Source organism: Solea senegalensis, linkage group LG1 (assembly GCF_019176455.1).
Source record: "Solea senegalensis isolate Sse05_10M linkage group LG1, IFAPA_SoseM_1, whole genome shotgun sequence".
In the NCBI taxonomy this organism is placed as follows: Eukaryota; Metazoa; Chordata; class Actinopteri; order Pleuronectiformes; family Soleidae; genus Solea; species Solea senegalensis.
Window position 1 is genome coordinate 8,552,310 of NC_058021.1, and position 26,790 is coordinate 8,579,099.

General features: G+C 39.7%; 2 protein-coding genes across 10 annotated transcripts; both read right to left on the reverse strand.

The window, feature by feature from the left end:
- Nucleotides 1-1,787: 1,787 nt before the first annotated feature.
- Nucleotides 1,788-20,424, reverse strand: LOC122777037 (polyamine-transporting ATPase 13A3-like). Of its 9 annotated transcripts, none has more exons than XM_044037994.1 (32): nucleotides 20,228-20,424; nucleotides 16,822-16,888; nucleotides 16,051-16,224; nucleotides 15,705-15,875; nucleotides 15,128-15,198; nucleotides 14,941-15,024; nucleotides 14,575-14,644; nucleotides 14,330-14,464; nucleotides 14,126-14,198; nucleotides 13,889-14,020; nucleotides 13,098-13,265; nucleotides 12,828-12,985; nucleotides 12,559-12,747; nucleotides 12,064-12,125; nucleotides 11,483-11,633; nucleotides 11,198-11,320; nucleotides 10,510-10,660; nucleotides 10,225-10,345; nucleotides 9,235-9,359; nucleotides 8,951-9,114; nucleotides 8,317-8,451; nucleotides 8,073-8,152; nucleotides 7,928-7,970; nucleotides 7,504-7,613; nucleotides 7,165-7,261; nucleotides 6,672-6,744; nucleotides 6,362-6,539; nucleotides 5,884-6,065; nucleotides 5,212-5,300; nucleotides 5,047-5,127; nucleotides 4,690-4,785; nucleotides 1,788-3,659 (listed from the first exon to the last, which is right to left on the reverse strand). In XM_044037994.1, exons 2-32 carry the CDS (start codon nucleotides 16,870-16,872, stop codon nucleotides 3,477-3,479), a joined length of 3,720 nt encoding a protein of 1,239 aa, XP_043893929.1. In that variant the 5' UTR covers nucleotides 16,873-16,888; nucleotides 20,228-20,424; the 3' UTR covers nucleotides 1,788-3,476. The 9 variants fall into 9 exon arrangements, 8 of the variants coding, with proteins under 8 accessions (XP_043893929.1, XP_043893920.1, XP_043893939.1 ...); XM_044037985.1 differs by having other exon boundaries at nucleotides 20,168-20,424; XM_044038004.1 differs by lacking the exon at nucleotides 20,228-20,424 and adding an exon at nucleotides 20,070-20,107.
- A 1,895-nt stretch (nucleotides 20,425-22,319) lies between these two features.
- Nucleotides 22,320-26,463, reverse strand: LOC122777129 (nucleolin-like). Its single transcript, XM_044038144.1, has 15 exons — nucleotides 26,334-26,463; nucleotides 26,022-26,082; nucleotides 25,811-25,915; nucleotides 25,626-25,736; nucleotides 25,202-25,306; nucleotides 24,788-24,859; nucleotides 24,562-24,685; nucleotides 24,309-24,463; nucleotides 24,058-24,187; nucleotides 23,812-23,969; nucleotides 23,584-23,713; nucleotides 23,371-23,504; nucleotides 23,076-23,202; nucleotides 22,778-22,995; nucleotides 22,320-22,612 (listed from the first exon to the last, which is right to left on the reverse strand). The coding sequence occupies exons 1-15, from the start codon at nucleotides 26,346-26,348 to the stop codon at nucleotides 22,551-22,553; spliced, it is 1,707 nt and encodes a 568-aa protein (XP_043894079.1). The 5' UTR covers nucleotides 26,349-26,463; the 3' UTR covers nucleotides 22,320-22,550.
- Nucleotides 26,464-26,790: the final 327 nt, after the last annotated feature.

The window sequence follows — 26,790 nt, forward strand, 5'->3', positions numbered from 1 at the left end:
GGGGCCCAACCCTCCGACAAGCCTGTGAACAAACGTTAACACGGCTGCAACTGTCCACCCCCTGAATCACTGAATTTATTGACCAACCACAGAGCCATTCAGGCCTGGAAAAGACTGATAAAGGACGGGGGACAAGGAATGGCACGAAGGTCTCAGGAAGGAGCCCATGCTTACACGGACAGGAGGGTGGAGAATGGCTTTGTGACCGTCTGGTGGGTCACAGACCTTTTTACAGACGTGGGTGCCTTTGTGTCATGTATAAAATAAGGCCTACCGTAAGTGAGCATCAGGTTGGCCATGTGTCCCAAAGATTAATCACGACCAGGGCCTTAAGAGTGTCCAGCAACCATGAGAAAAGACGCAGCCGCCTGAGGTTCTTTTTATACCAATGTTTGGTGTTACAGTGGCAGTTAACTATTCTGTGCAGGTCTGATCCCTCGTCAAGTCACATCAGGTCACATCCCTTTATTTGTTCCCGTGGGTAGACTTGTTTTGCAGACGGAGTCAACCTGAAGCAAACAATACGTGAAATGAACACATAAAACTAACAGATTAAAATAAACGTGCTCCAGGCTCTGCTAAACAAGACTTAAAATACATGATAATAAATAGAAAAACCATTGAACTGATACTTGAATATTGCAACAAGAAAAGCATTAATAAGTGCAATATTACTTATTACTATTATTCTAGCTGCAGAAACATTTTATATCACTTTGTTTTACATCTTATCTACATCCAGAGTTTAAATTCACGGTCTTCATTTAAAATGGAGTTTGCTCCCCGCTCTGTTGTGAGGTTTGCGGTGTTGAGCTGTGGCTCACTGATCTGCCGACTTCACCAGTTGACGATGGGACTGAGAGCATTTCTCCTCTTAAGAGACAAGTTGCAAGAAGCAATAAAACTACAGAAACAACCAAGAGAGACTGCGCGCACAGGCCCAAATCTTGAAAGTACACAACTGAGACAAAGAAACGTATGGGCAAAAGAGAAAGGAGATGAAGTCCAAAATGTTTGAAACAGCACAAACGTCTGAGTGCAAGCTTGAGAAAATCTTTTTCCGAGAGTATCTGGCTGTGAAGAAGAAAGGCTGTGGGTTTTAGCTTCTTTATGTCTTTCCACCACTCTCCATCTGTTGCTCCACTGATACAAAAGGAATACAGCAAAGAGTTCACAACAACCCATATTGCTTTGTGGAGAGGCAACACTATCCACGAAACTACATCGCAAACACAGATCGAAAAGCAGAGCGGCCCCTGCTCTATACACATCAGTGTTTACAGAAAAGATGATCTGTGCAAGTCAGGGAGATACACATGAATTCATGATGCCTCCTCATCCTCATCATGAATATTCCCAAAAAGGCTCTTCCCTGATCTGTGGGAGATTCTTTTCTTTTTGGTACAAGCGAGGACCCCCTTCCCTTATTCACAGTCCCTCCTAAATCCACCCATTCACTGGCTACAGCCCCTGATCTCCACATGAAATGATACCCCTCTTTCTCCTCCACTCTCGCGCCTTAAAGCGCCCATATGCCAGGCAGCGAGGAGGCTGGGAAAGCCCATAATTGATCAGTAAGTCCTTGCTGAAAAAGTGTGACCAGGGTCAGCCCCCCACGAAGTATGCAAGAGTGGCTTAATATACAGATTTATTGGGAGATTCAATGGGAGTTCTGTAAAATTCTTGTGATATTATACAAATAGAAAAATAAGTCTATTCATTTCTTCAAAAAACAACAACATTCCCTTAAAATATTGTTTTGTATCGTAATAATTGTGACATTTTGCTTTTCAAGGTTTTAGATTTTCACATTTATTTCATTCTTCACATGTGGAAACACACCTGTAAACGGTTACATACAAACACGGCATTAAAAAGAGGCTAATAAAAAATCGACTGTTACGGAATTGTCTCCGCAGCAAATGCATCAAAGGTTAATTTCAATTAATTTGCTTGCATTAATTAATCAAAATGTCAGATCTGATTAGATCTACAGTACCTCAGAAACGTTAAACTGTATAATTGAGTAAAACGGACAAAATTACTTTTGGAAAAAAACCTTGATATTGAGTTAAATGATATTTCATAATGCATACTGTCATGGTTCATTGCGATTCTCATTGTGAACTGACACTTTCTCTGTCACTGGCACACACGCACACACACACACTCTTTCATTAGAACTTTAAATTGGGTCACAAGTATCTGCTTCTCTCTTCCACAGGAAGAATTTTAACGTATGCAGGTAGAATGAAATGCAACAGTGAAATGCATCTGTTATAGAAATATAACAACCAGTTTATATTCATTAAACTGTAAACTGAGTCCTTGTGTTTCTGTGCGGTCGTATACTGCTTCACAGCTTTTATTCACTTCACTTAGCAGCAGTTGTACATGAAAGAACTTATTTATTTGTATCCGTAGATTATTCTGCGTGTGGATGCTGGATCAGATGCTGAAAACTCACAGTCAAATAATAGTTGTACATTTTGTGAAATGTACGGAGAAGATTAATACCACTCTCATGCCTGAATGCAAATGCAGCATCCACGTATGAATCTGAAAAATGTGCTCTCCATGCTATAAGCAGATACATGAGGGATTAAAGTAAATCATTCATTCATTCATTCATTTTCTACCGCTTTATCCTCGCGGGGGCTGGAGCCAATCCCAGCTTACATAGGGTGAAAGGAAGAGTACACCCTGGACGAGTAGCCGGTCGACTGCAGGGCCAACATACAAACAGAGAAAAAAACATTCACTCTTACATTCACACCTATGGTCAATTTAAAGTGGTCAGTTGCATGTTTTTGACTGTGGGAGTAAGTCAGAGAAAACCCACGCACACACACTGGGAGAGCATGCAAACTCCACACACTCCTGTAGTACATCAGTATTTTTTAAAAGTTTGTATAAGGGTGTTAGGTTTAGATCACTAGTGTTATGTATGTGGAGAGTGACAGTGGTCAGTCAGAGAAGTTATTAAGCCAATACTCTAAATAAAGCTGTACAACAATATCTTAGTGGTTTGAGATAATTTAGAACTGGAGAGGAGTTGTTTGGAATGCAGAGCAAGAAAATACGCTTTCTTTTTTAGAGTCTGTATTGTTTCCACCGTTTTGTTCACTAATCCTCGATGGTTGCACCGTTTGTACCAACCACCTATTGTCATACCAGCATATTTACAACACAAACATGACAGTGGTATTCATTTTCTAAACCAACTCTCTGTCAGAAAGCAAAACACTATTATGACAAGTACAAATAAAATCCAAATCAGGGAGTTTGAAGATAATTGTATATATGAGCAGCTCACAGTGTTACAGTCAGAGACTTGTTCTTTATGAAGGTTCGTTTGTTGCCATCCATCTGACTTTTCGTCACATCTTTGATTTGGACTCCTGTTAACGAATGTTACCTTGCGCAGGGCTTTAGGTTCAGTCTGTGCAGTAATTTGCTAGTTGGTCACGTTGGTGTCAGAGGTCGGCGGACACGTGGCACTGTGATTCGCCGGCGTAGGTGACGGTGGACGGTGGGGGGGGCCAGTCCAAGTCGCCCTGCAGCTCCAGGGCCACCTGCATGTAACGCACCCTCGGTGGCTTGCTTCGCCGACGGAACAACCAGGAGAGGAAGGACGAGCTCCAGTGTTCATTCCCCATCTGAGAGGGCAGCGTAAAAATGAGAAAATCAATTATTTTGTTGAGGAAGGCATTTATGTTATTTTTACTGAATGAATGACTTAGCCACTTCAGGATCTGATTTTCTGACCAGAAAAGCTAATTAATCTAAATTTCTTTGAATTTCAGTCCTCGCTTTCTTATTATTTAAAGCTGCAGTGTGTATCTCGTGTTGTTGACGTTAGTATTCTGCCTCTGTTTGCTGTTTGGTCTGCGTTAGAAAGTGAACGAATTTTTAATTACTTTTATGCTGCAATACCGATAGTGGTAGTTAGTCTTGACATAAAACTTGTGTGTTTAGTGCAGGATGAGATGAGATGAGATTTAAGAAATGCTCCACTGAGAAACACAGAAAGTCTTGTGGAGCCGATAAGCTTAGGGTCAGTTCACATGCAGCATCCTTTGTGTGCACGGTATTTTCTATGGAGCCCACTGACAGACGCATGCACAGACGACAGCAAAGCGTTCACTCATCCATTGTGATGTGTCTGTTTTTCCAGACATGTCCACAGACGAAAAATAACAAATTTTTTTTGGAATGCAGCAAGCGCTTTCAATGCGAAACAAGCAGCAAATATGCAGTGAGGGAAATGTAGTGCAGATAATCCGTCGTCTATGTTTTAATTATTTCTCTTACTTAACTTTGTTAATGAAATTAACACAGTTAAGTCATCTCTGCAGCTCCCAGGTGTTGGTTGCTTAGTAACTATGGACAGCACAGCGCGACCCTCAAGGGTTTTCAGGCATGAACTCGTGAACTCATTCTTGAGAATCTAATCTAATCTAATCTAATCTAATTCTGTGTTTTTTATCTATTAGATATGCACTTGAGTTTTAGAAGTTTTAGTTTTGGACAACTTGCTGATACATTTAAATGTGACATGTGAAAACAGATCGTCAGAGGGAAATACACAAGAGGGCAAGAGAATTTAGAGCTACGAGGGAAGCGCATCACTATCTAAACATATAAAACCAGGAAAACTGAGAAAAGTATGATCAAAAGCTTCCCAACCTGAGGTGTGGTAGACGAGGGGGACTCTGTGGGTTGATTTACCCCATTATTGCCTCTGAAAACTAGCCTCCACAGGATGATGTCAAGGATGAAAATCTATGGGAGATTTCAGTAGGAACTTGAGACTCCGCTTGTGAAACAGGGAGGACTGAAGATTGCGTTAAAGCCACACAAAAGCACAAAAAGAGAAATAACTCAATGGAAAAAAAAAAGATTTCACCGATTTCATTCATTAGGCTGAAAACCAATTCAGTTAGGGGGGGGGGGATAAATGCATGCAAATCACAGTTCTCTAATTTTAAAAAGAGAGAGATCAGTCGCAGAGAGCTTGTTGTGTGTGATGTCTCTGAACTGTACCTCCAGCATGAAAGACACAGCCGCATTCACTATGACAATAACCAGCAGCGTAATGCGCCAGTCGTGGGGAACACACACGATCTGAGGGGAGGCAGAGCAGCGGGATAAGCACACGCAGTTTTAAGTCATATAACGTCATGCAACACCACAATAGAATGGCCGTACCTCCAGGAAGCTGTCGATGGCAGGAACAGGATACAGCATGATGAGCAGCAGAAACGTGTACAGACCAATGCAGGAAAGTAAGAACGGCCCTTACGAAACAAACCTACCGTAGTTAGTCAAACACTCCACAGTGGTAAAACATCACACTCAAGTAAGATAGTAATGTAAATGTTTAACAACTGGATTTTAAAAGTTCATGTAATACACTCATACTGGAATTTAATGGTGAACATTCAATGGACAAAAGTGTGTTTTGTGAGGCCACTATGACCCTTGACAAAATCTAAACTCTTAATCCTTGAATCCACATAAACATTTGTGCCAAATTTGAAAGGATTCTCTTGAGGTGATCTTAAGATCAGGCATTCATGAGCCAAAAGAGGTTTGTGAGGTCACGGTGACCTTGACCTTTGACCAGCAAAATCTCATCAGTTCATCCTTGACTTCATGTGAATGTCTGAAGGCTAAATTTGAGAGGATTCTCTCAAGACAATCCTGAGATATCACCTTCATTAGAACAGGATGGGCAAACAGATGAACAGATAGAGACATAAAAATAAAAAAATTTACATGAAAAACAAGTCTGAACACATTCACTTTTCTATCTCACAAAGAATAGCCTGACTCTCTCTTTCCACATAGTTTCATCAGCAAAACTTAAAGATGTCTTACAGTTCTTGTAGCTTGGTTGTCTGAATGGTTTCCCCTTGGAGAAGATGATGGCCACAGCCAGGTACTGGAAAGAGGAGACATAGAAGAGGGTGGTGTTCTCGTAGTTCCTGATGTTTTTCACGTCGTGAGCAGTTGTTACATTCTGGATGTGGGAGAAACTGGATCTGGAAACATTACAGGCACTGCAGGAGAAGAGAATATATATATATGGAGAGAGAGAGACCCTTTAGAAACCAGTAAGCAATAAAAAAAATAAACCAACAGCTAAAGCAGGAAAAGAAATTTAATCTCAGTGTTTCCATGTATCCACAATTCAATCCCCTGACTTAAATCAATAATAAGTTGTGTCTAAAATCAGACAAAAGGAAATTTTGTACCAGAGCGCAGCAATCCAAAGAGTAAGCTTGCCGCGTAATCGACGTAATAGCCAATCAGTGATTTTCTCTTTTATCTCTATAGTTTCACATGAGTTACTCACTCTGACTGTGGCGTCCATATCTCATACCACTTCTGCTGTCTCACCAGGAGGAAAGCCAGGACTTGGAAGAAAAGGCAGGCGATGATCTGGGTCAGAACCGAGAAGAGCAGCGGGCCGGAAATCAGGCTGGACGGCGGGCGACGCCACACCAGCTCCTTCCACGCGGGGTTCAGACTCACTGAAGACGGACACAAAAGACACAAAAGACACAAAAGTGAGTGATCAGTGAGTTACTTCCCTCCAGAGGTTCTGATTATATTTGAATGTTTTTGTCTGAAGTTTTTCTTTTTTTAATTTTCATGCTACTTACTTGTAAAGGCAATGATGAGAATGATGGCAATGTCAATGAAGAGGAACTGGAAGTCTCCTAAGTTGCTGAGGATCTTTAAAATGTTGGAAATAAATAATTAATCATTCCCAGAATGTAAACAGTGTCCGCCATCTTTGCTAACAGTTACACTAACAGGACCAAGTGTCACTGGTGGGCACGTAACAAAGAAAAGAATAAAGACATTTCTCAACTCAGGGGACTCAGAGGTTGGGAGGCACAATTTCTTAAAAATACTACCCCTATTCTAGTAATACAAAGCTGAATGCAAATTGGTGAAGTATTCCTTTAAGGCACAACATGTCAGATGTAGCAAAGCAGCCCCACAACGTAGCGCCCTCCATGTTTCACGGCAAGTATAGTTCTTTTTTTTGCTTTATTTTCTATCCATGAATGTTGACAAATTCTCCAGTCCACCAATAATTGTGTTTTTTTTTGAGACTCAAATGAGAGGTAGAATGAGCGCTGTATTTACAGAGTAGAGCAGGGTGACGCTGAGGTACTGGATGATGCTGTAGAGAGCCATGAACTTGAACACGCAGAAGGATGTTATGAGGGCAGCTCGACCCTCCCTGTGGAGGTAAGAATATCCGTCAGCATTAGACTTAACTCAATATGGCATGTTTTGAAGTTAAGAAAGAAGTTCAGTCAACAAAAGTTAACCAGTCAAATTAACTGAGTAAAATTGAGACAAAAATGTGACTAATTTTATGCATTATTCTACAAAAGTGGTGTGATTAATTAAACATATTCATGATGAAGAAAACAGGAAGATGATAGTTTGGAATGCTGACTCAGCATTAACAGCTGTCACCTGATGAGGTTGGGGACACAGGAGATGTTTGACGTGGAGGAGGTGAAAGGCGAGGCTACAGAAGCCTCCAGCTCGGACAGAGAAATCCCACTGTGAGCACTCTTCAGAGCCTGACAGAAAGTAATTATCTCTTTGCATGAACAATAAAAACTACTAAGGTACAGTTGTTTTTTTTAATCTGAGATTATCCTTTGTTATATAGTAGATCCAAAGCAAAACATCTGTGATGTCAATATTAATTCTAGATAGAAAAATTTCTGAAACCATCATGCTCATACTTATACAGTATATTTACTATTTACTGCTTTTACTTGAATAAAGGACTGGAGAATGTTTCTCTCAGTTAAATACAAACTAAGACACAGATATTTTCAAGTGATCTCTGCTTGATGTGTGTGATTTGTCAAATCTAATCCATACTCACTCCACAGTCATTTGCACCATCACCACACATCCCAACAGTGTAGCTGGAAGGTAAACACAATGAGTGACAGTTAAAAAATAGATTCTGATGCAATAAAAAAACCACAAAGCTCAGTAACAGACTAAAACCAAAAAGACAGACTCACTCGATGCTCTGCAGGACTTCCACAAGCTGGGTCTTCTGGTCTGGAGCCATTCTGGCCAACACAGTGGCTCTCAGCACGAGCTGTAGCACCCCCATGTGGAAAGACAAGGGATTACAGCAATATCCAAAAAAAATAACATTTTAACAACTCATTTTTACCAACTTCAACTCATTAAAGGGAAACACACATGTGCAGACATGATGAGTGCAGACATGACAAGTGCATGCTCTGCGACGGCCTGTACCTTTTGGATGAGCTGAGGGAAGTGCTCAATGATAACAGCGAAGGTTTTACCACTTAAAGCAAAGTGATAGTTATGATCCTGCGGAGTGTGTTCATCGTCATAAACCTCCTCCTTCTCCAGGTCTATCTCCACACACTACAGAAGACAGGAAGAAGTGAGAGGTCACGTCAAAATCATGCACCGGCCAAATAATGTGAATATAACAATTCTAACCTACGGTGTAACAGATTCAATCTGACAAACGTCTTTGTAGAGAGTCTCACCTTTCTGGCTCATTTTTGATATCCGAGCCACCAAATGTGGAAATGTTTACTGACAGCATAGAACAGTTTTAACGTTTTTTTTCAACTTGTGAGCGATTCTTTGCTTTATTTTGTTTAACCATGTATCATTGTTCACCCTCTGCATTTCCCTACTACAGATTTGTTTTATTGTTGAAGTGTTTTTTTACATTGTTTTTTAAAATATTTAATTGTTTCAGTAAGGTGACCTTGAGTGCCATGAAATAAAATGTATTATTGTTATTATATGCAACTTCTAAGACTGATGCCATGAACAGTCTGCCTGTGAGATTATATTGTTTTCATATACTGATTTCCTGATTAGCCAGCGTCTCTGATACTTTCTGTCTCACCTGAGTGTCCTTGGTGATTTGAGCAGGATTTTCGGTGTAATGCCACGTGATACTCGCGGGCTGGAAATCTTTAGGTGGCACAGCGTCTGCTATAATGACCCTCTCATGTGCACGGACCATGCCACAGCTCCGAGCTACTGATATGGCTGTCAGCATGTTGTCACCTAGCAGATGGTGATGATGATGATGATGCAGGGCAGAGGAAGAAAATGAGAATTGTAAAAACACTGAGGTTGTGTGATTTCTGCAACACATAAGTCGACAAACCCACTCAGCTGAGTTACCTGTGACCATCAGAGTGCGAATGTTAGCCTGTCGCAATTCACGTAAAACCCCGGCCGTCTCCTCCTTGATTTTGTTCTGCATGATGATCAAACCGAGGAATTCCATGTTGGTTTCTATCAGGTCCCTAAGACAACATGTAAACACCAGGCAACACTTTACATTATAGTCGAGTTAGTCCATGGTAATAGTATGATATTATTATGGTGACACAAGGTTTTGCTCTGGAGCTTCATATTAAAATTGATAATTATCTCTATGTCCAACATTTTTCCCATTGTTATTACTGACATATTACTTTGTGATTACAATAGAAATAAGATGTATTTCCATAAAATGACTCTAACAAAGTATGTTATAGTATAATAACAATATTCATTTATCTATGACTGATATACCAAGGCATTTTGTAAATCCAGATGTCAAGGAATGTGACAGAAAATGAATGACATAACTTTCATGTCACTATTACACATCACAAATATGGGCTGCCTTCCTGTGAACCTTCCTTATCCACTTCTACTTCAGTTAATAATTGCCATGTCCACCAAACTGAGGGCAAACAAACACTCAGACACAGACAGGAATGTTTTGATTTTAAGTAAGCCACCTCATGCTAATCAATACTTGGCTGAGTTTATGGACTGGAGAATGGTATTTTGTGGCCGTGTTGTGAATGTTGAGGCTCTGTGGATTTAATGTTTTCAGCATCTTTTGTTGGTGTGGGAGCAACAACGCAAAACAAGCAAATAGTTTTAGTTTAATTGTGAGCTTCCAGGCATCAAATAATATTTGCTCTTTGTTTTAAATAACTTGACCATTTTCTAAGCGAACATTTTGTCATTTCACCTTATCTTTGCCTGGTTATCACTGAAACTGTCTATCACACAAACTACAACACTCCTTAAACAAAAAAAAAGCGGATTTGCTACAGTATTTGAGGTTGAGGCCACATGTACTAAGGACAGTGTTATCTGTGAACTGAAACGTACCTGCTGAGGCTCTGAACTTTGTGCCAGGAGAGTTTGGACTCCAGCTGACGATGTGCCAGGGCAATAACACGGAAACCCTGCCTGGTGTAGATCTCCAGAGTCTCTGTGAAACTCTGTGGGACTGATGAAAAGAACAATGACGAATAAGTGCACGAGAGGCTGTACATAAAGACACCAAAACATGCTTGGTTATATTTTCACGTCAATTGTTTTCTGCGTCTTTATGGAGAGGACACATTGAAGAAAGGACCTGCTGTCCCAGACTTTAGCGTGCAAGTGTCAGACCTGTTTGCTGTTTGCAGAGGCTGGCCACGATCTCTGGAGCTCCTTTCAAATAAGCATCCATGTGTTTTTCTGCCAACTTCCTCACAACAACGCTCATCCTCTGCAGTGTTGAGGAGAAGGGGAACTGACGCACAATGCCAATCTCAAAGGGCTGAGGAGCAAAGACACAGGTTGTGACCGTCAGAGTTTGGAATCAGGAATCTGAGACTCCAACTGTTCGTTACAAGAAGAAATCTATTATTGAGAAGGGACTGAAAAACATACGTTTATCCACCTAGACAACAAAACACAATTCAGCTGCAATATGCTGTACGTAGAAAGTAGAGTTAAAGGGCATGGAAGTTACTACAGACTCAGCCAAACATTAATGAATTATTTGGTTTATCTGGCTTCTTTTACAAGCCTTTCTTTGACAACCTGTTCAAAAGTAACACATTTCTGTCTATGTCTGGACATTTACCGCAATTGTGACAGATAATAATAGAAAATCATTAACCGGAGTAGAAGTGGATGAAGAAGGTTTACAGGAAGGAAGAAGGAAAGCAAATTAGAATGTCAACAACATTTTGATGTCTGTTATTTCCACACGTCTGATATTTCACACAGCTCCTGAAAAAGAATGTCTTTCTGGCCATTAACAAATACCCTGACTAAAGGATAATGACAGGTCACTGTAGAGTCACTGTACCATGTTCTGAGCAGAGGGATTGCTCTGATCGGCTTCAGGGATGACGTGCTTTGGAGGTCGTACGACCGTGGGCATTATGGGATTGTGGAGCGCTGTCTCCTCCTCTATGGGCTCTTCTAGGACCTTAACAAAAATCAGACCATAAAATAGTCATTCAACATGTCACATGGCAGCTTCCTCTTATAAAGTATGCTGGAATATCTATGATACTAGATTGTGGTCTTAGTGGGGTGCTGCATGATTAATGTACAAACTGGGAGCCATGCTGGGAGTAAACACACTTACCCAGCCTGTGGCATTAAACATCTTCAGGTCTAAAGGATCTCCGCAGAGTTTGCCCTCTATCTTGGTCAGTGAGTGGCAGGTTGCCATGCAGGCCACAAATGTAGAGTTCACCAGACTCTCCTTGGCTGCTTCAGACTCTGGAGGAGAAAAGCTGGGATAGAGAGGAAGGGTCTGACGCAGCAGGTGAAGGTCACACAAGCACGCTTAACAATGCACTACAAAAATCATATTTTCCTGACAACCGAAGGTAAAAGTTGTCACTACTTTTACCTTCCACAGGTTATGTAACACATTTATGTCTCAGTACATTCGTGCAGATATGTGCATGCAAGTATGTATAAGTTTTTCTCTTGAATGTGTCTAATACAACACCATACATGTTTATATTGTTCCCCTATAAGCCTTGCTTTGAGTCTTTATTCTCATGAAAAAAAAACCACTTAGATTCGACAGATTTGTTTGATTTTTAGAAATCAAACAAGATGCTTTTCTAAAATATTGTTACTATCATTGTCATCTGTCTCCATCAGTTTCAATGTTACTCTAACGTAGATGTTTTTGCATTAGACGGAAACCCAAACCTGCAGTCTTCAGCTCTTTGAATCCCCCACAGGTCCAAACCATCCTCAGTCAAAGTACCAGTCTAAAAGAAAAACAAATACAGATCTGGCTATAACAATGTTTAGGAAGCTACCAGAACCAGTGACATAGTCATCGAGTCAGGATATAAAAATCTTTACAGCGCAGATTTTGAGAGTCTTGAGGTACCACAAATGTTCACATTTTACAGTAAATGTATGGTATGTGTACTCCAAACAATTACCCTCATTGATTAATCTGCTACATATCCAACTCTTATTGCTCTATTAAAATATATCTTCCTGTTCAGTGGCCACAAATGTGCCACCACAGCACTGCCTCATTATGGTTTTGAAGCATATTAAACCATGAAGTCATACTTCTTATAACGGGAAGTGAATGCTTCATAACACATTTTTATGCATTCAGAGGCAAGAGATTATTCAGTGTAAGTGAAGTTCCCAGACTTCATCCTGAAGTACAGAATTTTAATATACCTTGTCAAAGCAAACCAGGTTAAGTTGACCACACATGTTGATCCTCTGGGGGCTGATGCAAAAGATGCCGACTCGCTTCAGACGCCTCTGCGCGTACACAATCCCAGCCGTCATGGCTGCTGGTAAGGCCGGCGGCACAGTGATGGTGATGATGTCCAGAGACTCAATGATGATCGTTTTCGCCGGAACCTGGATGGAATCCAGAGACAGCCGTCGTTAACGGACATGTAGCACGTGCAGACATGCCTTTTAAAGAAGTCATACCGTACCTGATTCATCACACTGAGGACGATGGTGTAGATGAAGCCGATCCCTGCCACTCCCACCAGACACAGCAGGAACAGGTACGCGTCACGGTACAGCTTGAAGTCCGTGGGTTTAGGGTAGAGGATGGAGCGCACCAGCTGGCCTTTCTCTGTGCTGAAGCCTGTAGGATAAATCGTATTTGATCACTTTAATGGAATCACTTGTAGAGGCCAAACATTTATCACCAGGGCATCAAGATGTTCACGCTCTCTCTCTCTCTCTCTCTCTCTCACCTGTTCTGACCACAACAGCCTTCACCAGTTCACCAGTGTAGAAGCGGGTCTGGATAACATGGGTGCCACAGAAGAGAGTGTGTCTCTTGTGCTCCTCCATGTCGTAGCTCCTGGCTGAATCCTCACCTGAGCTGGGCAGACTGGTCTTGGTTACTGGCACACTCTCTCCTGAGGATGAAGGGAGAATCAACAGACATCCAACAGAAACCCACATCACTTACTGAACAACAGCTCTGTGAACACATACTGATAAACCGTGACATCATAGCATAGGATTAAAAAAAATCATTTGGCTGAATTACTCTTCATCTTATACATGTTGTAAGAGAAAAAATAAAACTCATTTGGTTTTCCTAGCCTTACAACAAGCCTTTTATATGTACTCTAGGTCAATAAAGAAAAAGAGCGCAGCCTGCATTAACTTGATGCATAAAACAACAAAGAAGACAACGAGAGTGGGTGAGTTGTGACAGAATGTTTACATCCTTTCTGGTGAAGGCCACCGTAGTTTCCTGATGTGCTTAATGGCATGCTGGACCTTTGGAAATGTAATAGTCAAATGTGGAGGAGACAAAGCCAGTTCCGGCAACTTCTGCACCTTTAAAACTCAAACCTGAGCAAATCTTGAATATATTTTGGAACCTTTAAACCCAGACTGGACGGACTAATCTGCTCAAAAGGTGATAAAAGACTTTACTGATATGGGAAAACTCTTTTTCAGCTATCTTAAAAACAGAAATAAGACCACAGGTGACCTTTAGAGGAGTCAGCAACTATTTGGAAAAAACAACCTGTCAGCATGCTCTCGTTCACAATGCAGGTTCCATGGATGAGCACGGCGTCACAGGGCATAATCATGCCATTTGTTGGAATGACGACGACATCACCAGGCACAAGATCTGTCGACATGGCCTCCAAAACGTCTACACATAATAACACGAAAGAGCAGAGTGATAACCTGCATTACCACAGGCAGCCATGAATAAGTGAATGGCACTCACAGCTTTCACCAACTTTCACTAACTTACCTTTATTTCCTTTGCACAGTGTAACGCGGACCACACTGTGTGCTGCCACCATGTCATGGAGCATCACATATTGCTGAAATGAGAGAGGCACGAGAGTGTCAGACTTACACACAACTTAAAGTTTTCCTTTAAAAACGATTTGATTCTTTAAAAGGGATTTAGCAGAAACCTTGTCATTTGCGCTTGTGTCTATGTGTTACTCACCTTTTTGATGGTATACAGTGAGGTAGCTATTGAAATAGCAGACATAAAAACAATGGCTGTGGCATAATAATAGTAGTCCTCAGCGCTCCACAGAATAACACTGAAGAGCTGGAAGATGTAGAAAGGATTCAAAACCTGATGTGGGAAAAGAAAGAAACACAGGTTTCTTAGTATTTATCTTATTATCATGTTAGAGCGACGGGATATTGTTGCACCAATAGAAAAGGTGTCAGACTCTAACTCACCTCTTTTATGAGGAGTTTGAACAAAGAAGGAACTCTTACAGCGATCTCATTCTCCCCAAAAAACAACCTCCTGTAAAAAAATTTAAAGTAACACGTATAACGTGGGTATAAATAAAACAAATTAGGCCATTACCAGACATAAACTCTGTAACATATCTAGAACCAATTCTCCGAACATTTTCCTATTGCCTTTCATTTAAAATTAACTCTGGTAGGCAGGAGGCAGAATACTCTCCCACTCTCTCATTGGGAATTATCCAGAGATTTTCCACACGAGGTCATAAGATTGAATGACCTCACATCTTCTGCACACTTCATTTTAAGTGTGGCACAAAGCGTGTGACAGTGTGCGTGTGTGTCATGTACCTGTAGTCCTGCTCTCTTTCACAAAGTCCAGAGCTGTGGTCAGAGTAGATGCCCGAACAACTCACTTTCACATCCTCCAAGCCTCTAGAAAAGTCACACACATTCATGTCTTCTGTAGTTGTGGTCTCAATTTGATCAATAAATGACGGTGGTAACAGTAAGAGGGTTTTTACAGAGGGACTCATACTTATACGTCTCAAAAGCCTTTGCCTCGTCATTCCAATAGTAAGTAGAGCTGTGGTGGCTGAAGTAGTGAATCTGAGGAGGGGGATGAGAAAGGGAGGAGGGGGTAAGATGAAAAGTGACAATCTCTGAGTTGAAAAAATTGCAGTGGCTAAAATATATAATTACATTAAATATAGGTCCAATAAAAAATTTTTTTTCTTAACGTATAATACTATTTTACATAATGCAGTGAGCTAAAATTAAGAAATAAATTCTCTGTGTGTGCTTTGCTTTGTTAATAGTGACTAGTGAGATTAAAATGCTGATTTTCTCGATGGTCTTTGGTGTCCAACAATAAGAACAATAAAGAAACTTTTTTTTTTAAATAAATAAACAAAAAACAGACACATATTCTTAAGATATTATAGAATTAAGCAGATGTAGAATTTATGAAGTTCTAAGACCTTTTGTTAAGTGGATTAAACTTGTTTTTCCTTCTGTCCCTGTTGGTGTCCGGGGTCCCAGACTGAGTGACTGAAACAGCTGCCTCCTTAAAGGTGCCTTTAACATACGGCAAACACAGTTCCATTCTGAGGTACCTGAGCCGGCAGGTTTTGAGAAAATGTCCCATGATGCTCTGGTGCAGCACCGACGCTGTGGTCTCCATTGGGCAGCTGAGCTGTGGGCTGCAGATCCAAACTGTCGAAGGGCTTCTTCCCTGGAGCCAGCATCACATGGACTTTAGCTCGAAACCACTGCCTGAACTCATTCTGTGATTAAAACACAAAGAATTTCAGTCTATCTCATTTGTAGTGTTTACAGAGTGTATGTGTGTGTGTGTGTGTGTGTGTGCACGCCAACCAAAGTGATAATCAGTAGTGTGGCTGATTTATGTATAGTGTTCTGCACTAGTGTGAAGTGGGGGAAAAACGAGAAAGTAAATACTGTGGTCCTGAGCAGCAGTGTGTGTGCATCCCTCAGCGAGGTGTGTGTGCATGTGCCCTTGACACCCCACTCAGGCAGCCAATAGAGCAGCAGCAGGAGGAGACCACCAGAGGACACAACACCTACGCCCACCAGGATCATCTTCCACATGCAAGGCCGGTACCCCCACACCTCCTGCTCAAGGAAACACTGACGTAAAGAGACTGACAGGTGGGACAAACAGACTGATGTAAAGGTAGAATGTATCATAAAAGCACTAAACAGTACACACACAGCGTGTATCATCTTACAATGGCAACTTTCTTGCCCAGAGTAATTCAGAATAAAGAATAAAATAAGATTTTCAGCTTTGGTGAGTGTTAAAAGCAGAAAGACAGCGTCTATACAGTAGACTTAGATTTAAATTAAATGGATGTCTTCAAGCTCATTTTGAAGAGGAAACATTTCACCCCTAATTACATGTTTTAGTCTAAATTTCAATGGAATTTTTATAAATAGAAAATAAGACAAATATATCATTATATTGCACAGGGATGTAAACAAATGTGAGTTAAATGCTAAAGCCTGTGAAATTCTCCATAAAACGTCTGGATGATGAACTAATTGTGATGACATTTCAAGTAAAGTTGTTTACTTACACATACATATAAATATAGTCATGGTATACATGAAACTGACAAGTACCTACTATCTACAAATGTAATGTTTTTGAGAACGTTTTGCACAATGAATTGTTCAACATTATGTAAAATGATTGAGACAAACATATACCATCTCATCCTCCAGGCCCTTGTTTATTATCGTCGCCTCTCTCGTCTTCATTCCGTCACAAGTGCAGCTACAGAAAAAACAAAACAAAGACAGCACACTTTTTTGACTGCGTTTCAGAACAGTTGTTATGATGAATTTATTTAAAATCACAGAGGACTTCACCAAATAACCTGAATAAACATTCAAGGTGTGAACATAAACAGGTTCTCCCTCATCATTCTAATTATTGCTGAAATATTTGCTCATTTTGTGCCTCACTGTTAAATATGAGAATTAACACGGCTCATTGCAACTTGATTTCAGTTTTAAAAATCTGTACAATTGCTGCATCAGATTAACTCCTTTGGTGTCTCAGCACCCATCATGTGTACTGCATATTTATCATACATCAAGAGTAGAGCTGCAACTAACAATTATTTTCATAATCGATTAATCTGTAGATTATTTTATTTTATTTATTATTAGTAATCGTTTGGTCCATAAGATGTCAGAAAACGTTAAAACATGTTGATCAGTGTTTGTCAGACCTGGAAATAACAAGGTTCTCAAATGTCTTGTTTCGTCTACAAACCAAAATGAGTCGTTTTTTTAATGATTTCTTTGTAATGTGGGGAAGCTGGAACAATCAGAAATCTTGTTTTAATCATGAAAAAAGCTTCACACCGATTAATAGATTATCAAAATAGTTGACGATTCATTTAGTAATCGAGTAATTGTTTCAGCTCTAAATCAGGAGCCTCCTTACGCATTCTTTTATTTCAATCTGGCAGTAAATGACAGAAACGTCGAACGTCTGTTCAATGATCTGATCTGAACTCTCTCTTGGAGCATTGTGTCATCAAAAAAGGCCAAAAAATATAATTACTTATGACGTGTACTTGGCAATGAATTTATGTTAATGCCATCAGGAAGACATCATGTACAACGTCCCAAGAAGAGAAACTCATAATCCAAGTCATTTGTTCCTTCTGCTGTCACAGTTTTGTGCAATACACGTATGAGCTTTATTTATCGAACTTATTCATGTATTTATGCATGAATCTTTAGGTACTAATCACTATCTTTTTAGCCTAGGTAGTTTTTAATCCCTTTCTTTAATTTTTAACCTTGTTTTCAGCCCAGTTCGGCTCTACACTGTCGCACCTTGCATAGTATTTTTTAATATAGCGCTTACTACATTCTCTCTTACATGCCATGAAGAGTGTCCTCATGCACTCATGCATGAAACTGAATTGCCCGAAGGGGATAAATAAAGTTATCTGTGTCTGTATCAAGTTCCTCACTGAACGGACAACTTTACGTCATTCAAATAAGAACTTTCCCTGGACTGTGGTGTTACTGGATACAACAAAACATGCCCAGACATGTCTGACCTGGCAAACACTAACCTGTCGCTTTGATCCGCATTTAACCGACTTTACTAATATCAAGTGAGGAAATGGATTATATAAGAGCCAATTGGTGAGGCATGTTGTTGAGGTGCTGAAGATATGTAAACCTTTGCACTATGTGTGCACACACATGCTCCACAACAGTCACACCCACAGTAATTCATGTTTGACTAATGTTTGACAGTTTAGACCTCTGTGTACGACATATCACCCATATCAAGTCTGGAAAGAACAAATCTTAACTTTTCTTAACACACTTTAGATTGTGCTGTGTTCATTTCTCCAGTGGTTGCCGATAGGTTTGGTACAAACACACGACTTGAATTGGGAAATAGTGTGCCAAATTCCTAACACGTACAATAACCAAACTTGTTTTCTGACCCAGAATCAGAAAACTCAAATAGCAGCTGCCAATGTGCCTCAAAAAGTATCAGAAGTTCTGTTTATCAATGTTATCTGCAATCCAGAATGTTATCAGTTTCAACTGCATGTTCAGTTCAACACGCTCACATTTGTGCTGTGTCCTCTTTTGAAAAAGGGTTTATTCATTATGGCCCAGCATTTTATGTCATTATTTATTATCGTCTTAATTTATTCTCTGCTGTAATGTGCAGTGAGAATTTTTCTCTCACAACTTTATAAACAACTTTTAAGAATGGACCACATGATTTTAGGAAAACATGCTACATTGTTGTTGAAGATTCCAATGACGATATGACTTGTGGTAAATAAGCAAATACTTAAGTAAACAATGATTTCTGTCTGCATTGGGTTTGCTACTCAACAAGTCAACAGTGCAGACACTGAAAAAATTAAATACATTGTTTTCCATCCATTGTTCATATCTTGATGCCATGTTCTCCTACTCCAAACAAAATATTTCTCACAACCTGTATTGTCGAAAAGTTATGCTAAATAAATGTAAACACAAATATCTAACTACAATGTCTCTCAAACACTTCGTAAAAGGAAGCATTTTGCAAATCTGAGGTAAAACATTTACAGCAGTAATGGCAAATCTAGGGCGGCATCGATTATTATTAATAGATTACTAAGTTATTTTGATAGTCAATTAATCGGTTTGAGTTTTTCATGATTTTTCAGCTTCTAAAATGTGAATATTTATCTGTGCTTCATATGACAACAATCATTTTTGTTTGTGGACAAAACAAGACATTTTAAAACATCATCATTTCCCGGTTTGGTAAACAAAATGATCAACTTCAAAATTTTTCAGCGCTTCCTGATATTTTACAGACCAAACAAGTATTCGAATAATCCACAGATTACATCGATTATGAAAATAATGGTTAGTTGCAGCTCTAGTTAAATCTCAAGGTGTGTTTGCACACTTTGAATAAAAATATTGTTATATTGAAAGTAAAGTATATTGTGATAGATATTGTTGAATTACTGCTCAGGTCAGAATAAAAAAAGGAGTAAATAAAAAAAACAAGAACAAAAAAAATTTATCTACCTTTACGATGAACTCTTTGCCAAACAAAACAATCACAATGAACAACATACACACTGTATATAAGCTGTATTTACGATAATAGTAAGATAATGACATTGTCGATATGTTGTGCAGCTCTAGTACTTAAAGTGTATATTCACTGCACTTAATTTAGGTTAATAGACAACATTAGCAGAGAGAAAAGTACAATATCATGAGAAAAGTTACAGGACGACAAAAATGCTTTCTTAAACTTTGCTCAACGACAAAACTTCAACACAAACTGTAGAAAAATAGTTTCCACACTGTTGTAAAGTGTGAGCGTGAACCTGCAGTCACAAACTCTCTGTTTGTACTTTTGCAAACACGAGTCAAAGTCCTATCATAGTTTTTACTCTTACAGCCTGAGACGGAGCGAGCGCCTTTAACTTCAGCACACTGAATAAACTCCACATCGTGTAAATAATGCTGTAATAATCCGTGCGTCGTGACCACTCACCAAAGCCTCCTCTCCTGCGTGTGAGTGTGTGTGTGTGTGTCAGTGAGTCAGCATGCTCACACACTGCGCTGATGTTGCTCTGCTCGGATGAACCTCAGCAGCCGTTAACTCTTAGCGATATGACGACGTGTGAGTGAGAGGAAACGCGCCGACAGATCCACGCTGCGCCGTGGACCGACCGTCCCAAACCGGTCCGCTCAGGAGGAAGTGGAGAAAACAGGATGTGAGGTCATTTGAGGACACCGCGCGGTTTTTAGGCCGAATCTCTGCGAGTTTCAACAAACCGGAGATGTGCAGTGACGTGTGTGTGTGTGTGTCAGAGAGAGAGAGAAGTGAGTCTGTGGTTTAAATCTGCACTTTTACCCTAATCACATCATGTATGTTCATGCCAGTGTTGTTATGTAACTGAACTTAAGTTCAAAATTCACGTGTCTGTACTTTCTGTTTCTAGTAACTTTTACTCCACTACATTTCCTCCAACTATCTTTGTTACTACCAAATAAAATCACCAGAAGAGTTGGTATTATGGTCTGTATTTATACAGAGCTTTTCTAGTCTTGAAAACATGGCGTTAAGTGTCTTGCTCAAGGACATGATAGACTAGCAGAGCTAGGAATTGAACCCACAACCTTCCAGAAGCCAGTTGAAAGACAACTCATCCTATCACTGAGCTACCATGGCTCAATCCTAACTTAACATAAGTTAGTAAGCACATTTTTATCAGAAAATTACTTTTGATCCTTAAGTACAGTAAATGTCATATACAAGACCGGTTCACACTAGTGTTACTGCAGGTCACTGTCTGAGAGGAGTCCAAGTACTATTGAAATGTGCATGTATTTTGATTCAAATCAATATTTGGTGTGACCACCCAAATATTAACAGCACACTTGCACAAAATCAGGGCCATATTGCCAACGTGGAAACAAGGCCAAGCGACTGGACTTTGTAAAAAAAAAAACATAAGAACTGGGGTGCAGAAAGATTGAAGCAGGTGCCCTGGACTGATTAGTCAAAATGTTAAATATCTGATTGTGGCAGAAGACAGTTTGTTCACCAAACGGCTGGAGAGTGATACAACAATGACAATGGCAGCAGTGCAGGATGGTGGAGGTTCTGGTACAAGTTTTGGGCTGCATTTCTGCAAATTAAGTTGGGAATTTAGTCAGGATTAACACTGAGATAGTTAATGCTGAAAAATGCAAACGGATACATTTCTGACATACCAGTGGTGCGCGCAGACATTTGGAAGGGCTCCTACTGTGCACCATGCGTGCGCTTCAGCACTGGGGAATTTCATATGGACCTCCTTACATTTTTTAATTAATTTTATCACAGAAATGGACATTTTCCATACTGCACTGAATAACATTTACTCTTAAGGTCTCTGTCAAGTAGGGACAATAGGCAACTTCATAATAGAAGCCTTTTCTGATTTGGAAGGGCACCCATAGGAAACAAAGTTGCAAAGGCATCTTATAGGACATGGCATCTCCTTTCTCCACTCGAAAGGTTGAAAGGCTCATTTAAATTTTTTAATTTATATTTCGCTTTAGAGGCCACAAATGAATGGCAGCCAGTAGGGCACTTCCTCATGTTTAGAGGGTACTTTAGCATGTTTTATGTTGGATTTTTGTCCATTAGGGCCGTGTTTCCCAAGCCTGGTCGTGCACTGCCCTGCATGTTTTAGATGTTGCCCTGCTCCAACACACCTGATTCAAATGAACAACTCGTTATCAGGCTTCTGCAGAGCTTGATGACGAGCTGACCATTTTGAATCATGGTGTGTTGGAGCAGGGCAACATCTAAAACATGCAGGGCAGTGTTCCCTGAGGACCAGGGTTGGTAAACACTGCTTCAGGGCACGCCAATGCACCATACAAAACCATCAGGGTTACATCTGATTGGCCCCAAATCAGAGTATTCTGCAGCAGGACAGTGACAACAAAGCCACGGCTCATTAAGCACCATCTTCTTCAGCATAAAGAAGAAGGTGTCCTGGAAGTGATGATAGGAACCCCACAGTGCCCTGAACTCAACATGAGTATGGGATTACATACAGAGACATAAGGATTTCATGAATGTATTATTCTTGAAATAATACATTCATGAATTGAACATGAACATGCAAAAAAAACAAATATACACCTGATGACATTTTCAAATTAGTTTCTTTACTTTAGAAAATGACAGGGATTAAATCTTAATCATCTCATTACACACCTGCACAGTGTTGAAAACACTGTCTATAACAGTTATGACATGAATTATTTAGAGCTAAAATGTAAAATAAAAAGGACAAAGATTCCACAGGACATACAGTCAAATAAGACCAACAATCTTGCACACGTGTACACTTAAGGTTTTCACAATGCAAACAAAGTTAGACTTTATTTTTCACTTCTTTGGCTGCATCCTGCTTTAAACCAGCTCCCCGTTTTTTACCTGCACAAAAAACAAAGTTTCATTTAGACAAAATCTGTGGTGCTGTAGAGGATGGAGTGTTTTTTTCCCACTAGTCATTACCTTGTACAAGCATACCTGAACCGTCCCTTTAATATAGAAATTCAGATTTAATTCCTTTTTGATAAAGCAACAAGTCAGTCTTACCCCTTCTACTGCTGTTTACACCTTTGCCAGCCCCTTGACCAGCATGCTGACCACCACGATGCCCTGCCATGCCTCCTCCGGCACCATGGTGATGACTCTTTTCAGGCTTGGCTCTAGCATACCCCACAGTCACTTTACTGCCATCTATCTCACAGTCCTCCATGGCTTTCCTGGCAGCTTTGCAATGCTCTTCACTCTCAAACACCACAAAACCAAACCTGAGAAAAATAATCCAGACAATGTGAAGGAGACTTTCAGGAATCTGCGTAAATACATAAATTAACTTCATGCCACCCACTTCTTTGAAACCCCTGTCTCTTTATCTACGGCGACCCTTGCACTGCAGGCTCCTTCAAATGCACATTTGAGAGTCTCTGCAGTCGTCTTCTCTGAAAGCCTCGAGAGTATTAGAGTATTTACATCAACTGAAAAGAAAAAAGAAAACACAAGTATGGTATCACTGTACTTATGACTCAAACTGTCTTTAGAAACACTGTTAATTGATGTTTTGGCATTGGTAACTTGACTTGATCAAGCAGATTATGAGACAACTGAAATCATCCATGAATAATGTAACAGGAATCATCACCAACCTTTTGCCTTCTGTGGCTTTTCTCTCTCTTCAAAGAACTGTACTCTGATTGCCCTTTTGTGAATCTTTACGTTTTTGTTCGATTGCAATGCATTTTCAGCATCTGCCACAGAAGCAAACTCAACAAAAGCGAACCTGCAGAGAATTACAGATGTTTAAGAACAATCAAATACTTTGAAAAATGAAAATAAGTCAGTGGCCAGTATATATTTACCCTTTCGGTTTGCCTTGGCTTTGAGGCATTCTGATTTTAGCAGCTTTTTGAAAGATTTTGTTGAGGGATTTTTCTTTCACACTGCAAGACAAGTTGCTGACAAATAAGATGTTGTTTGGAGGAGCTGCAGCTGTGGGAAAGAAGAAGGTTTACTAGAGGTAAACTGAAATTTCTTGATAAAAAAAATAAAAAATGAATAGCAACAGTAAATTTCTGAAAAGTTTTTACCATTTTTCTGGGGTTTGTCGTTAGTTTTGATGGCTTCAATGTCAGTTCTTTCGCCTACAAAGTCTACAATTAAATCCCGGCCTTGGAACTTGGCTCCTTGTTTATGCTTCCACATTTTCTTAGCAGTGAATTCATCTTTAAACTCCACGAAAGCAATGCTGTTGAATAGAAGCAACACTTTAATGTGCATTACAAATAACAATGTAAGTTTTGCTCATTTGACACCGTTGTGTTTAAAATGCTCACCCATGGCTTGGACCTTCTACTCGGCCAGGAAACCTCACGTTAGTGGCTTTTTTAAAGATTTTCATAATGTCTTCTTTTTTTGCACTGTATGGGAGATTCTTCAAGAACAAACATCTAGCATTTTTGGCCGCTACAGACAGAAGAATCCACAGATTAGACCAAATGTCTAACATTACATGACTTAATAATACACTGCATCCCCAGAGCATATGATTTGACTTGATGTGTTACCAAACAATCAGAAGAGTCACCTTTTTTCTCCTGTGGAGTTTTCTCCTTCACCTGGTCCACATTTTTGACCTTTGCTTTAGCGATCTTCATTGGTTTATCAAGGACGCTCTCTCCATTTAAGGTCAAGCCCTTAGTCAAGTCCAGCTCCGAGGCCAAATCAACATATGCATGCTTTCTATGACAGCAGAACACCGATTATAACTTCATGTAGAAACTATTACAATTTCACCAGTCATTACATTTACTGCTGAAAAAGAAAACAAAGATACTTACTTTGACCGGTCTAATCTGATGTCTTGAAACAGAAGACTTTGTGCCATGAAGTAACTTGCTAATGAATCTTTGACCTCATTGTACTTTTTCGAGTTGTTCAGGTTGCCGACAAACAGACAATAACCTACAAGCAAACAGAAAATCAATGTGTGAGGACAAACCCATGGACCATTTACATGAAAATTATTTTAAAATGAACATAACAGGTTTTATTTTGGGTTCACACCGTCATTGATGAGCTTTGTTTTCTTTGATGGGCAAGTCTTGACGTCAACGTCCGCCTTCCGTTTCCCAATTACTGCAACAAAGAGAAAAAGTGTCTGCTAAATGACATGTAAAACATGTTGGTTATTTGGTTACGTCATTAATACGAACTAAACAGACAGACTTCTAGTTCCTGGCAGTGTGCAGGATGTTTTAGTATAACATTGAAAGTCATGGCACACTGAATTTGAATACACTTCAAGAGTCTCAAATTCTAGAGAGCTTTTCCTGCCACAATCAGAAATCCATCCCTTTAACAATCAGCTGTTCGCTTCAATTGTTTTCTGGTCTAATATGACAGCTCCTCCCTTTAGCTTCTTTGTCCATGTTACATTTAACATGGATGTGATTTCAATGTGTGCAATAGTTGCATTACCTTGTTTTTCTTTTGTGTCTTCCGTCGTTATCTCCGATATTTCAACGGGAGTTTTGTCCATGCATCCAATGTCATCAACTGAGGATGCTGATAAAGTTTGTTCTCCTGAAAAAAACATTTTTTTGAAGTAGTTATAAGAACAACGAAAAACCTCCAATTTTACAGCATTTGCTAACTCCTCATTTTTGAGTGGAGTATCACTTTAAAAATGACCAATGAGGGCTTCATTTTTTGTAACAACACGTTTAAATATATAAAGGCCAACACAATACCAGCAACTTGATCGTACATAGACAAATACTTTGGAGCGTTGCAATAAAGCTTAAAGTCTCACTGCTCTTTGATGCAACTCTTTTTTCCCCCAACAACAAGTTATGCATTTGTTAGTTTAAAGAAAATATGACGACATCCAGCAGTGACTTACCACTCTGATCATTTGGACTGACTCTTTCTGAATCAGCATCTGTCTTTGCCCAGGACACGGTTACAGTAGGTATGCTTCCTTTTACTTCAATGACACAGTCCATCTGAGAATCTAAAACACACAGATTTAGTACTGAAATTCTACAGATATTCAGTCAGACATTAGACACGTTGTGTTTGCAATACCTTGTTCATCCAGGTTCTTTTCCTCTTCTTTTATCTCTGCACTCTCAATGGCAGTATCCTCTTCCATCACTTGTTCACTTAAACAGTCCATCTCAATCCGTCCTTCTGAAAAGAAAATAACGTTTATCCAATAGTTAATATTTTTGAAGTTATTGCCACCTGCCCATCATGTTCAATGCATATCTTATATAATTTCAAAGAATGGACTTGCCAGTGCCAGGTTCTTCTGCAGCGTCATCAGTGACAACTTTTCTTTTACTACGTGTTGGAGCCTGAAATAAACAAATGCATTAGTAACAGTAAACAGTGTTATGTTTTGTTACTAGCTACACGAAAATAAATCACTTAACAAGTTAAAACACTGTTTTTATGTGGCAAATCTGTCCCCGGAAATGACGACAACCAGCTAACGTAACTGTTAGCAAGTTAGTCTTCAGCTCAAAAGAGTAAAGCTTTAGACTAATATTAACTCAATAAACGTTGCGGCTTGATTAATATAAATGTCATGTAACACAATACTCACGTGTTTCTTTGCCATACTGTGCGTTCAAAAGGGCACAATCAGGAGGTCAGGTTGCCAAGTCGAGTCGGTACCGATGAATACACGCGTGCTCACTCGGCTACAAACATCACCATGCTCATTTTTCAGTCGCGCATGGGCGTACTTCTACCGGTGCCGAAAAGGACAAAATCATTTTGTATTTTGTATTGCTTTTGGGAATAAGCGAAATAAAAACTTCATTATGTAATTGGTTATTCACATTTTTATAAAACAAAATGTGTCACTGTATAAAAACAACACATGGCTGCTCAGTTATGGCCATGTGCAATTTATATTGATAAATGTGGGAGCATGATCATTTGTGAGTATTATTCAGAGGTGACTGAAACAATTATAAAATATAATTAGGTGTTATCTGTTTATTTCAGTGTTGTGTTGAATGTGTTTAAGGGGCCTCAAACATCTCAATAACCTCTGG

Coding starts and splice junctions, on each gene's coding strand:
- LOC122777037 (XM_044037975.1), bottom strand. CDS start 16,335: ATGATACACGCTGTGTGTGTACTGTTTAGTGCTTTTATGATACATTCT. Junction 14,645..14,940: donor GAAAGAGAGCAGGACTACAG/GTACATGACACA, acceptor ATTTTTTTACAG/GAGGTTGTTTTTTGGGGAGA. Junction 4,786..5,046: donor CTGTGTCTTTCATGCTGGAG/GTACAGTTCAGA, acceptor AATCTCCCATAG/ATTTTCATCCTTGACATCAT.
- LOC122777129 (XM_044038144.1), bottom strand. Junction 22,996..23,075: donor GAGACAGGGGTTTCAAAGAA/GTGGGTGGCATG, acceptor TATTTTTCTCAG/GTTTGGTTTTGTGGTGTTTG. Junction 22,613..22,777: donor TGTAAACAGCAGTAGAAGGG/GTAAGACTGACT, acceptor TTTTTTGTGCAG/GTAAAAAACGGGGAGCTGGT.